General features: G+C 53.5%; 1 protein-coding gene across 2 annotated transcripts in view; it reads right to left on the minus strand.

Moving 5' to 3' along the window:
- Positions 1-2084: 2084 nt before the first annotated feature.
- Positions 2085-12016, minus strand: part of LOC106147514 (mucin-12-like) — a 29279-nt gene continuing 19347 nt past the window's right edge. Inside the window, exons 3-13 of one of the 2 annotated variants that reach the window (XM_013509446.1) lie at positions 11259-12016; positions 10838-10939; positions 10267-10394; positions 9999-10063; positions 7797-7948; positions 6028-6102; positions 5755-5917; positions 4945-5106; positions 4350-4426; positions 2563-2648; positions 2085-2452 (exon numbers count right to left, since the gene is read on the minus strand). In XM_013509446.1, coding sequence (XP_013364900.1) covers positions 2411-2452; positions 2563-2648; positions 4350-4426; positions 4945-5106; positions 5755-5917; positions 6028-6102; positions 7797-7948; positions 9999-10063; positions 10267-10394; positions 10838-10939; positions 11259-12016 — 1810 coding nt within the window. In that variant the 3' untranslated portion in view covers positions 2085-2410. The remainder of the gene's footprint in view (positions 2453-2562; positions 2649-4349; positions 4427-4944; positions 5107-5754; positions 5918-6027; positions 6103-7796; positions 7949-9998; positions 10064-10266; positions 10395-10837; positions 10940-11258) is intronic. The other variant, XM_013509447.1, reaches the window with a different exon arrangement.

A 12016-nucleotide genomic window follows, 5' to 3' on the forward strand; every position in this document is an offset into this window, starting at 1 on the left:
GGGGCAAGAGCTCCACTCCAGCCCCGAGGGCCCTTTCTGCCCTCCCACGATGACAACTCCAAAGGATGTGAAGGCTGAGCCTGCGGCTTCAGTTTCTGCCTCGATTCTCTCCATCCTTTTCTAGGGGCCAGCTAGCGGAGGGGGAGCTCCTGAGGCCCCGCGGCAGCATCCTGCTGCCCCGAGCCTGGTCCCTGAGGCCTGGAGCCCAAAGCTACTAAGTTGGAAGCATCCTGAGTGGCCCCAGCTCTTGCTTTTCATGGGGAGAAATGGAAGCCAGAGGTAACACGGTGGTTCTGCGGCGCACAGCTGGCTCATGGCAAGATTAGAATGTGGGGCTCTTGAAACCTTATCTTGGCCACATCCTGTGACATCCCCAGGGGAGAAGGCAAGGGTGGGTAATGTAGAAATGGTCAGGGCAGTGGGGAATCTTTAATCCCCACAATGTGAGAGGCTGAGGCAGGAAGATAATAGAGTCAAGCCCAGTCTGGGTAATTTAGTGACTTAACAAAAATCTTGTGTCAACATTTTAAAAGGGTTGATGACATAGCTCATTGTGAAGGCCCTGGGTTCAATCCCTAGTATGAGAGGAGAGAGAGACAGAGACAGAGAGAGGGAGAGGGAGAAAGAGGGAGAGAAGAAAAGGAGAAAGAAAAAGAAAAAGAAATGGTGAGGTCAAGAGTTAGGAGAGGCAGCTGGTGCATGCCTATAGTCCCAGCACTTGGGAGGCTGAGGCAGGAGGATCCACAAGATCAAGGCTAGCTTGGGCTACATAGTGAGTTTAAAGTCACCCTAAACTACATAGTGAGACTCAAAAAATAAATAGACAGACAAAAAAACCCAAACCCTGAGACTCTGAGAAGCAGGTATGGTCCTGGGGCGTTCGGTGCAGAGGCAGAGGCAAGAAGGGGGGTTGGACGGGAACAGTCACCAGGTTAAGGTCCAGGTCTGATGCTGGTTGACCATCTGTCCGGGGCCAGGGATCATGTCTGGGGATTCTGTTTCATCCTCATGCAGCCAGACCACAAGCAGGCATTATGAACTCTCGCCTGGAGAGGGAACAACTTGCGGGGGGTGCGGTGTGCTCCAAAGCCCTGCACATCTCCTAAAGCTCTCTAGGGAGAGGAGAGGAGTCCCGGGAGAGAAGCAGTGCTCCAGGGAGATAAGCAAATCCGGGAGGGCGGCCTGTGGGATGGGGGGGTCACTCACCCTCCTCGGCATCGACAGCACGGTCAGGCAGGAGCTGGGAGACAAGGGCCAGAAGACAGAGCACCACCGTCACCTGCTTCTGCATTGGCGCGCAGAGGGCTGAGCTTGTCCTTCACCCTTCCCACAAGCTGGCAAAGTGAGCAGCAGCCAGAGAACCCCAAAAATAAAAAGGGCTCGGAGACCTTTGACCCCTAAGACACTGAGAAGCCAGGGACCAATGGTAACCTGAGTCAGTCTGGGAGCTTCCCTCCAGACTTAGGGTGTGGGGTTTGTACCAGGCCAAAGGGCAGAGGGAGGGGTTCCCCTTGATGGCCAAGTAGCACACAGACACGCAGTCAGATTTATCACCCTAAGAGGGGCGTTGCGGGGCCTGAACCAGCAGGGAGGTGGGAAGTGAGCATGAGGAGAGGGGCAAACAGCCCGAAGGGGCCAGGCCTGAGCAGGAGAGAAGGTCTCCCGGGTTTGGACCCAGCTGCTGGTGAGGACACCCCCTTCTCAAGCCCTTCTGTGTCCTATGGTACCCCAGCAGGACAAGGGGTACAGCTCCAGCAAGAGCTGAGCCAATTCCAGCCCCGGGACGGCTGTGAGTTCTTGAGGTTCAGAGGTGAACACAGACCCCATGGCCACCTGGAGTGACTTTGTCCACCCTCAAGCGCTCACTTGAGGGTCCCACCCCTCATTCCTTGACCTGAAGGTTCACTCCTGCTCCCAGGCCCTGACTGTGGGCTTGTATGTCACAGAGACTTCAGAGAGGTGGAACCCAGCCCAGCCGCAGCCAGAGCAGACTCACACTCTCCCTCCCACCCTGCCCCTGCCCACAGTGACACCCCAGACCCCCACGGCCGGCAGGGGAGGGAAAGAGAGTGATGATGTCACTGTGCTGTTTAAGAGTTGCTTTTATTCTCCAGGAAATTCCACAGTGGGGAGAAGCCCGAGGGCGAACAAAGATGCCAAAGGTTCTGGTATTCTCGGGCTCCTGGGCAGGACGTGAAGGTGAAGGAGCAGACAGAACCACTCACAGCCCCCACGGCCTTTGCAGCAGGCCGCAGCAGGAGACCACAGGCCAATCCGTCACCTGTGCACGGACTTGCAGGGCCACAGGGCCCGGCACCGCTTTCCTCTTGGCCAGCCAGGGGCGTTCATAGTGGGCCCTCGGTCACTCTCTGGTCCAGATCTACACGAGGGGTGGGATCCTCGGGCCATCTCACCGAGTGGTCTTCACCACCTCTGGCCTCTGAAAGTGGAGCTAGAGAGAAGGAGAGGCAAGTGAGGCCCAAGGGGCAGTCCCAGGGCCGGAGAGGGGAGCCCCCGGGCTCAGAGAAGCCATAGGGCTGGGGCAGGTCTCAGCTGAGTCACCTCTGCGGCGGGGTTGACGGTCCCCAGCGAGGGCTGGAAGCGGCTGTAGGCGTTCTCCAGGCTGAATCTGTCCTGCAGGTTCCGGTCTGTGGGCAGAGGTGTGGGGTGAGAGGGGGCCAGAGGTGCCTGGGAGACACACAGGAAGTGGGGGGCTCCAGGAAAAGGAAGCCAGTCCTCCCTCCATTCACCCCTTGATGATGTCTTGGCAGTGCCAGAATGTGCCCAGGAAGCTGGCCCAGTGTGCCCCAGGGACAGGCTGGAAGCAGAGCGGGGGGGGGGGGGGAGAGCCACAGCCCTAGAAAGCTCAGACCACAGCCTGGGGCCTGATGGGGCAGGGGTCACAGGTGAGGAGGGGTGAGGAGCTGGGTGGAGCCCAGGCAGACTGCGTCAACAGGCATCCCAGCCCTCCACCTTGGCAACAGTAACCACAGCAAGCAGAGCCCAGCTACAAACCGGGGACCAGCCCTGTCCCCATCCTGGGTGCCAAACTGACGTCATCTGTCCTGCAGACCCCCCATCCCGCCTGGCCACCGGGTGTGCGGGGCCTGACCGTCAGGTGCCTGTGCCTCGCTGCCCTCCTGGAGGGTCCTCCCGCCCTGCTGGCTGGCTCCCTGCCTGCTTCCCATCCAAGACTGATAACACCCCGTGCCCCCTCAGACCACTGACCTCTGGGCTCTGCAGAGAGGCACCTCCTGCTTCTCCCAGGATGATCGTCTCAGCCAAGGACCCCACACTCCTGGTTCCGGGCCACCTGAGAGCCCTGAGAATCCTCCCTCACTCCCTACCCTCCCGCACTCCTGCTCACCCCTAAATGCCTCACCAGGTTGCCTGGTCCCGCAGCCCACTTCCAGGCTTCCTCATCCTGTCCCCTGGTCCTTTGTGTTAGTGCTGCCCCCGAGAACACACCTGAGGGAGCCACTCAAATGCACATCCTGCCCTCTTTGATCCACACACAATGAGCTGGGCCCCGAAGCCTTGCGTGATCTGGCTCTGCCCACCTCATGGCCCCCCACTCATTCTTCTAGGGCTTCTTGCCTTTAGTTCCCTCCACAGGCCCTGACCTTGCCCGCCTCAAGGCCTTTGCTTGTGCAGTGCCCCTCGCCTGGGCGCCCCTCCCCTGTCTCAACAGCACAGTTCGTGACAGTAAAGAGTCACCTCTGACTCACTGCTCAGAGAATGAGGCTTGGCCCTTGGAGAACTCCCTGACCCCTACAGCCCTATCATCCCAGGCAGGATTCACCCCTGGCCAGGATGCTGTCCGGGGCAGGGTGGCCCATGGGGTTTCAGGAAGAACTGGGAAGGCAGAAAGCAGGGCTCAGTGGGAAGAGGCATGCAAACAGAGATCCCAACAGACCCAGCTGCAGGGCCCTCGAGAGCTGAAGCAAAAAAAAAAAAAAAAAAGAGAGAGAGCTGAAGCCAGAGGGGGCTGAAGCTCAGGGAGACCGCACAGAAGGCCGCAACGCCAGCCTGTCCTACATCAGCTGCCGCCCAGGGCAGGGAGCAGAACATTCCAGCCCACAGCATCGTATGTCGGAAGGCGAGCAGGAGGAGAATGCGGAGGGGTTCAGGCCTTGGGAGTGGCATGGGCAAAGGCTGAGAAAAGGCTGAGCATTGTATGGGGGCTTGTACGGCGCTGTCAAGGCAGGGGCACAGGCCAGGCTGTAGCAGCAGACGTGAGACAGGCTGTCCCCAGGACCACAGGAAGCGGGCAGGACGCCTGTGACATCCTGTGGCCACAGAACTGGGCACCCCACAGCTTCCCCGCCCCCTGCTCTGACCACAGGTACCTTCCCAGACGCCCTTGTTCTGGAAGCTGCCGGGGATACCTTCCTTCCGCCACTCTTGAGACAGGTTGTACTCTTGGCTGCCAACAGAAATGGAGTGAGCGTGGAGGTCTGAGCTTCCCCAGGGGAGGGGTGTGTCACAGGCACACCCTGAGTCCTGGAGGGCTCTGCCCTCAGTAATGGGAGCAGAAAAGGCAGAGCAAGGTCACCATGCTCCCATCCCAGGGCCGTGGCTGGGCTTCCGGAATGCCCCTTGCTCTCTCCGGCAGGCTTCAGGGTGGCTCCTTCACACTGCCAGCCCCGGCCCAGAGCTGTGCGGGACATTCCCTTACGCCATGCACAGGAGTGGGGGGGGCGACCCAGATGGCTCGGCCCCAGCTGCCTCGTGCGGCAGAGCTTCTATGATAGCCCAGGTGATAACAGCCGCAGGTAATACTATGCAATCCAACTTTAGTGCTTAAGTTTTTGTTTCCATTTCTCTGCCAAACGGATGTGGCCTATCATATTATGATAGGCTTCGGTGAGGGGTAGCCACCGGGGGTTCCTGCGCCAGCTCTGTGTCATCTCTCTGAGCTGCACACCGGCCCCACATGCTCACCTGTGAAGTCTCCTCTGGGATCGGCTGAGGAAGACAGCCAAAGTCAGCACGACGATCACCAGTACCGCCAACACAACGCCCACCAGCCCATACACAAGGCTCTTGCTGATATTCAACTCACAGGTCTCTCCCCAGTACCAGTGCGAGTCTGTGTTCGGGCATCTGGAGACACACACGAGCTCAGCCCCTGTACACCTCACATGGGCCTCCCAAAAGCCAGGCAGTCACAAAGCACGGGCACAAGGTTATCGCTGCCCAGAGGGCAGGCTCCGGGTCCCCAGGGAGAGGTTGGGGGACGCAGGGAGGGCAGAGCAGGAATTGAGAATGACAGGAACTTAGAGGGAGCCCAGAGAAGTGGGCACCTTATGGCAGACATATATTTACCCATCTAATCTCAAAGCTTCCAGCATCTGGATGGGCTTGTTATCATGTTTTATATTTTGCAATTTAATTTATGATCTTGGGAAATTAAGCCTCTAGGCCACTGCTACAGCTGATAATGGAACCACAGCTGAGATAAGGGAGGGGAAATTAGTGAGAGAGAAAGAGAAAGTCAAGGGTGGGGGGTAGAGAGCGATGGAACTGAACTTCCCCAAGAAGTGGAAGGGCCGTATCTCTAATCTATGCCCACCCGTCACTCTCATGAGGCTGGGGGCGGGGGATGAGGGAGCCAGGTGGAGGGAGGAGGGGATGAGAGGGAAGGTAGAGGGGGAGGAGTCATCTTCCAAGCTCTGCCCACCCCACCCTGGCTCCATTGGGGGCTGTGGGGGTGGGGAGGAGAGAGAGTGCATGGACGAGGGGGGGACTCACAGGCAGTGGGGGCCACTGCGCTGCAGCTGGCACTCGCCCAGGTTGCAGTTGAGGTAGTCTTTCCAACCCGGGGTGCACCTGGTCACACAGGTCAGCTGCCCGTTCAGCTCCTCTGCATAGTAGTACTGGCCATAGCCTTCTGCAGCCTTCTGGATACATTGTTCTGAGGGTGAGGGTGGGTAGCATGAGTCAGTCCAGCCGAAGCTCCCCAAGACCCCACATTCACTGCCCACACCCACCCCCTCCTGTCCATGGTTCAATGCAGCTGCTCACCCTGCGGGTCGAAGGTCGTCTGCACTATGGCCTCGTCCACAGTGGTGTCAATACTGTTGTAGCACAGTTTGGAGACTGCCAAGGATGGGAGGGAGATAAAACCAACAGAAATGCTTACTCTGCCTCCACGGGGGTGGCCCACTCTATACCACGCCCTCCACAATGGGCCAGCACTGGAGGGAGGGAGCTTGGTCTATCCCCAGATAGGGAGCTGGACCTGTGAGTTAGCTCGGGCAGGGACATTGGGGGTGGTGACAACCTCAGTCGGGGAGTGAGAGGGTCCGGTGGGAGGAGGAGGGTACTGCGGGAGGGGAGGGTCATGTGAGACAGTCAGGGACACCACGGTGGGACAGAAAGCTGAAACAACAAAACGAGCTCATTCCTAACACAGCATGTGCCACCTCTCTACCTCGCGCTTTTCACAACAGATCTGTCTCGAGACTCTGATAAAACCACAGGAGGAGAATGTGTGCGCAATGTGAGGGAACTGTTACCAAGAAAAAAATCTACAGAAACTGTCTAGCTTCACTTGCTCTTAGCACACGTGGAAACCCCTTGTTTTGGAGGCCATCCAGATCGGCAATTCATTAGTAGTCTCCCACTAGCTTTACTGGACATAGCACTAGACACACGAGCTGTGACAGAAGTTGCCCTGATTACTTTGCAGGAGCTTGAAGGCTGCTTTTTTTTTTTTCAAACACTGACTAGCACAGTGGCACACACCTGTAATCCCAGTATTCTGGGAGGCTGAGGCCAAAGGATTGGAAGTTTGAGCCCAGCCTGGGCAATTTAATGACTTAGCAAGACCTATCTCAAAAAAAAAAAAAAAAAACTTAGAAATGGGATATATAGCTCAGTGCAAAGGCGCTGGGTTCAATCCCTAGGACTGAAAAACAAAACAAAATAAAACAAAAAGATTGACTTGTCACTTGAGCCTACAGAGATCTGACAGATGACTAACACGGGATGAAAGGTTTGCATCTGTCTTTATTCCCTTTGCTCTCTTAATCCCTGGGTCAGATTCTGTTCAATTCTGCCTATAGTCTTGCTGACCATTTAGTAAAAATTGCTTGTCCAACACTATACTGCAGGGCTCACTCAGCCTACTGCCCACTGGAGCTGGTCTGTGTTTTCTTTTCTTTTCTATCCTCCTCCCCGCTTCTCTGCTCCCACCCTTGTGCTTCTCCAATGGCCACAGCACCCCAGTACCTAACGTCTTTCAACCCTTGCCTAGGGCCCAGCCCAAGAAGACTGAGCTGTATGGAGCAGGATGACAGCATCAGCTATGCAAGAATTCAGTAGTCTCTAGGACAAGTTCACCTTGACCACCCAGTGGTCCAAGTCTGTCACAGGAAGTAACACCCAGCCAATGAAAATAACCGGACTTGAGCTCAGCCCAGCAAATCAGTAAACACCTGCAGCTGTCTTTGTTCTCTGAACAGCTTGGTCCCTCTCTTGATCAATGTTAATTCTCTTTGCCTAATGCCACAATTCAACTGAAACACACACCCCTGCCACCACCACCACCCCAATAAACCTTGCCTGTGTGCAAGACAGCGTGTGCTTGTGAGCTTAGGCACAGCCTTATTTCCACTGTCCTTGTGTCAAAAGATCCTTGTGTCTTACTATTACTTCGACCTGACTTCTGGGTTCCTATAGTGACAGCTATGACAACTATGGCATTCCAGAAGAAAGGAGAGAGAAGAAGGAGTAGACAGAGACCAGGGCGTGCTCACCCACCATGGTCAAGGAGCTTCAGGCAGACCCACCTTGACACTTGACTATGTCATCCTCAACTGTACTGGTTTCATTCATGATTTTGGCCCTCACGATCCTTGTGAGGTTGCGGAACAGTGCCTTATACTGTGGGATGTAGTTTGTCTCCAGGACGACATCACTTTTCACCACGATGCTGCCATTGCTGGAAGCAGGAGTTATTTCATCAGTTACCCTGTGTCACCCACACACCCAGCAAGTGGGACCCAAAGTGAGGGGGGAATGGGAGACAAAGCAGCAACAGGACTGACTCTGAGGTGGGAGAGAATCAATGGAACAGGACAACACAAGATCCAGAAGTATCAGTGGCCATAAGAAATACCATCATTGGGGCTGGGGATTTAGCTCAGCGGCACAGCACCTGCCTGGCAAACGCAAGTTCATGAGTTCAATTCCCGGTACCGGAAAAAATAAAACAAAACAAAACAAAACAAAACAAAACAAAACAAATGCCAACATCTCCTTAAAAATAGAAGCTCTTGTGGCGGGGATGTGGAGAAACTGGAACCTTCTTTGTCCACTGTTGGTGGGAAAGTTAAATGGTACAGCTAGGGGTTGGGGATTTAGCTCAGTGGCAAAAGCGCCTGCCTGGCAAGCACAAGGTCGTGGGTTCGGTTCCCGGTACCAGAGAAAAAGCAAAATCAAAAAAAAATAAAAATAAAAAAATAAATGGTACAGCTGCAGTGGACAGGATTATCAGATGATCAAACAATCACACTTTTGAATACAGAATCAAAAGAACTGATGACAGAACATTGAGGAAATACGTGTTCATTATTTTATAGCAGCATTATTCTTTTTGTGGGGGAGGGATTGAGACAGGGTCTCCTTTGAATTCTCTTATGTAGCCCAGGATGGCTTGAACTTGCTTATGTAGCCCAGGCTGGCCTTGAACTCACAGCCATCCTCCTGCCTCAGCTTCCCGAGTGCTGGGATTACAGGCAGGTGCCACCATGCCTGGAAGCAGCATTATTCTTAACAGCACCAAAGCATAAATGAGCCAAGGGTCCATCAACAGAGGAATGTGATATCTATATGCAGTGGAATATTACTCAGCCTTAAAAATGAAAGACATCCTGCCATATGCTACAATTTGGATGACCTTTGAGGACAAGTGAAATAAGCAAAAAAAAAAAAAATACTGTGTGATTCTTATTCTGTGATGTAACTGGAATTGTCAGAACCATAGAGTCAGAAAGTAAAATGATGGGGCTGGGGATTTAGCCCAGCGACAAAGCACCTGCCTGGCAAGTGCAAGGTCGTGAGTTCAGTTCCTGGTACAGGAGAAAAACCAAAAAAAAAAAAAAAAAAAAAAAAAAAAAAAGAAAGAAAGTAAAATGATGTTTGCCTGGGGATATAGAGCAATATTGATGGGGACAGGCTTTCACCACGTCCTTGCTGGCCCCAGAAGTCTATCTGGGAAGAGTCACCTTTCCAACCCCCTCCCCCACCATCACTGCTTTACCCTAAAGAGGCCGGTACGTTCCTGGAACAGTCCTCCTCTTTCTTTGGGGTCACCTTCATTCCTTCCCTCTTCCCTCCCCTGTTCCTCCAAGGCTCCGTGAGTGGCCGCATCTCCTGGGAAGAATTCCCTCCCCCACCCCACCAGGCTCACTTCACCACCTCTAGATGCATCCTGTGTGTCCCTTTTCAGAACTCTCAGACTGCAGACATTGTCTTATCTGCATCCTGCCGCTCTGAGCTCCAGGAAAGCCGGAGGTACTATATTCTCAGCATCCAACACAGGGCGGGCTTTTACTTATTTATTTTTTTGTTTTGCTTTTTGGGTCTTTTGGGTACCAGAAATTGAATTCAGGACTTCATGCTTTCCAGGCAGGTGCTACACAGGGCAGACTTTTAATTTAATAATTTGTTGAGTGAATAAAGATTGAATGAAAGGATGAATGAATGAATAAGCAAGTGGTAAATTAATGAGCATGATGGGTGCATGAATGAACAAGCAAATTATGAATGAATGAACCATTGATAAGTAAATGAACATGAAAAAATGGTGAATGAATGTAAGTACTGATGAATGAAAAAACAAATGATAAATGAATGAACCATTGATTAATAAGTGGTCTCAGGGCCCTCAGTGTTGCCTAGAGACTCTCACCATTCCTGATAGGATGGAGCACAACCACGGGGGTTATGGAGGGGCTCTGACAGCCTAGAAACCTGCCCAGTATACTTACGCCAGATCCGTGATGATCACCTCTTTGTACTGGGGGAGGGTGGAGTCGTTGAACACTTCATTCATCTGAAAGAAATAACTCAACTTGCACCCACTTGGTTCCATCCTTATCTAGGCCCCTTCTGTGGAGCCCGCAGGAAGGAGGCTGAGAAGGCACGGAAGCACAGAAACTGCAGTCAGGTTGGGGTGGGGAGGGCTCCCTGGTGGAAGTTCTCAGGTCTCAGATGAGTACCTCATGGCTTCCAACAACCGGCCTCCACTGCTCTTACCCGCTTCTTGAATTCATCAGTGAACCTCAGGTACATCAAGGAGGATTTGTTCTTCAGGTCTTCTGTGAAATTCCTGTAAATCACTTTCACTTTCATAGGGACAATCCCGTTGATTACTTCTGGGGGGTCTGTGGGAACAGGGCACACTAGGTATGGCAGCAACTTCTCAGGAACATCCCCTGGGACAGGGGAATTCTCTGCCTGTTCTCTCATGGAGGTGTGGGAAGTGGGAAGGGGAGAGAGACGGGAAACTCAAGAGTCAGGTGGCAGTCACTAAGACATCTGTCCCTTATCTTTCAATACCATGAGACGGCCAGTATTGTGACCCAGAGGAAGTCAGGGGAAGAGATATGGGAAGGGCTGGGCTAGGAATCCCCCAGTCCAGCACAAGAGGACTGGAGAGTTTCCATGAAAATTTTTCCAAAGGCAGAGGCAAAAGGTTCCTGATCTACATCAACCCCTCTCCCCGAACAGTGAGGCAGTGGGAGTGGTGAACCCTCCTAACACTACCATCCTATTTCAAGTGCCAAGGGGAATAAGGAGAACTACAGGTCTCAGAGACAGTCGTTACCTATGAAGAAGGAGTACACGAGGTACTCGCACTTCCGACCCGTGGTGCCAGGTCTGCAGGTGCAACTGTTTCCGTTCCAAGATCCCCCGTGGAAGCATGACACTGGGGAGGTACAGAATTCATGAGGTCATTAAGGAAGCCCAAGGAACAGAAACTGGCTCCTGTCCAGTTCCCAATGATAAGGCATAGAATTTGTCAAGGGCAGTAAGACTGGATGATCCATTACTTAGCATCAGGGAGCAAGGAAAGGAGAAATACAAGCAGACAAAGAAGGAAACAGCCCTACAAATCAAAAGTAGGTGGCATGGACTGGCGACTGGAGAGTGCAAAGAGGAACATGGTAATAAACAGGAAAACATGATTACACTGCAAAGAAGGGAGAAACAAAGGTGCATACACAATGACATAGGCAGAAACTTACTTGCTGACAAAGTCACAGCATGGGCAGTGGAGTGGGTGGTGGTGGACACAGACTGCACAGTGGATCTGCTGCTGAGACCTGAAAGTGGGGACTGGGTAGAGTGAGCAGTGGCAGAGTAGGGAAGAGGAGAAAAGCTAGAGGAAAGTGGGATAGCAGAATGGTCAGAGACTGTCAAGAAGGAAGAGGAAGACTCCGAATAAGAAGCGGAAGAAGCAGTTTCAGAGACTGTGGGTGGGGCTGAGTCAGACATCAGTGTCGGGCCTACGGAAACTGGGCTGCCTGGGAAGGCTGTGGAATCACTGTGCACAACCGTGTTCAGGGAGCTCGCAGTAGCAGCAGTGCTGTATGCTGAAGATGTGAGGGGAGGGGAGGATCTTGTAGGTCCCGGAGCCAGCATAGCAGTGGAGGAACTGTCAGACAACACTCCCCAGGAAGTGGGACTTAGGGCACTGTACAACGAGGTAGAGCCTTGAGAAAGGAGCGTGGAAAGGGACATTTCCGAGGTAGCTGTGCTGTGTAATGACTTCGGGCTGCTTGAAACAATTGTCCAAGTTCCAGGAAGCACAGTGACCTGATCGGGGTCTGATTGGACGGTTGTGGATGATGAGGCGGGACTATGTAGCAAGGTTGTGGGTCCCTCAGACTTCCCTGGGGTCTGGGAGCTGTGTGTTGGCAGTGTGGCCTGGGCTGAACCAGGGCTGCTTGGGAAGGCTGTGGAGGGCCCAGTCCAGACAGTGGTTTGGGAGCTAGCAGAGGGC

Source organism: Chinchilla lanigera, unplaced genomic scaffold (assembly GCF_000276665.1).
Source record: "Chinchilla lanigera isolate Chin_1 unplaced genomic scaffold, ChiLan1.0 scaffold00172, whole genome shotgun sequence".
Taxonomy (NCBI): Eukaryota; Metazoa; Chordata; class Mammalia; order Rodentia; family Chinchillidae; genus Chinchilla; species Chinchilla lanigera.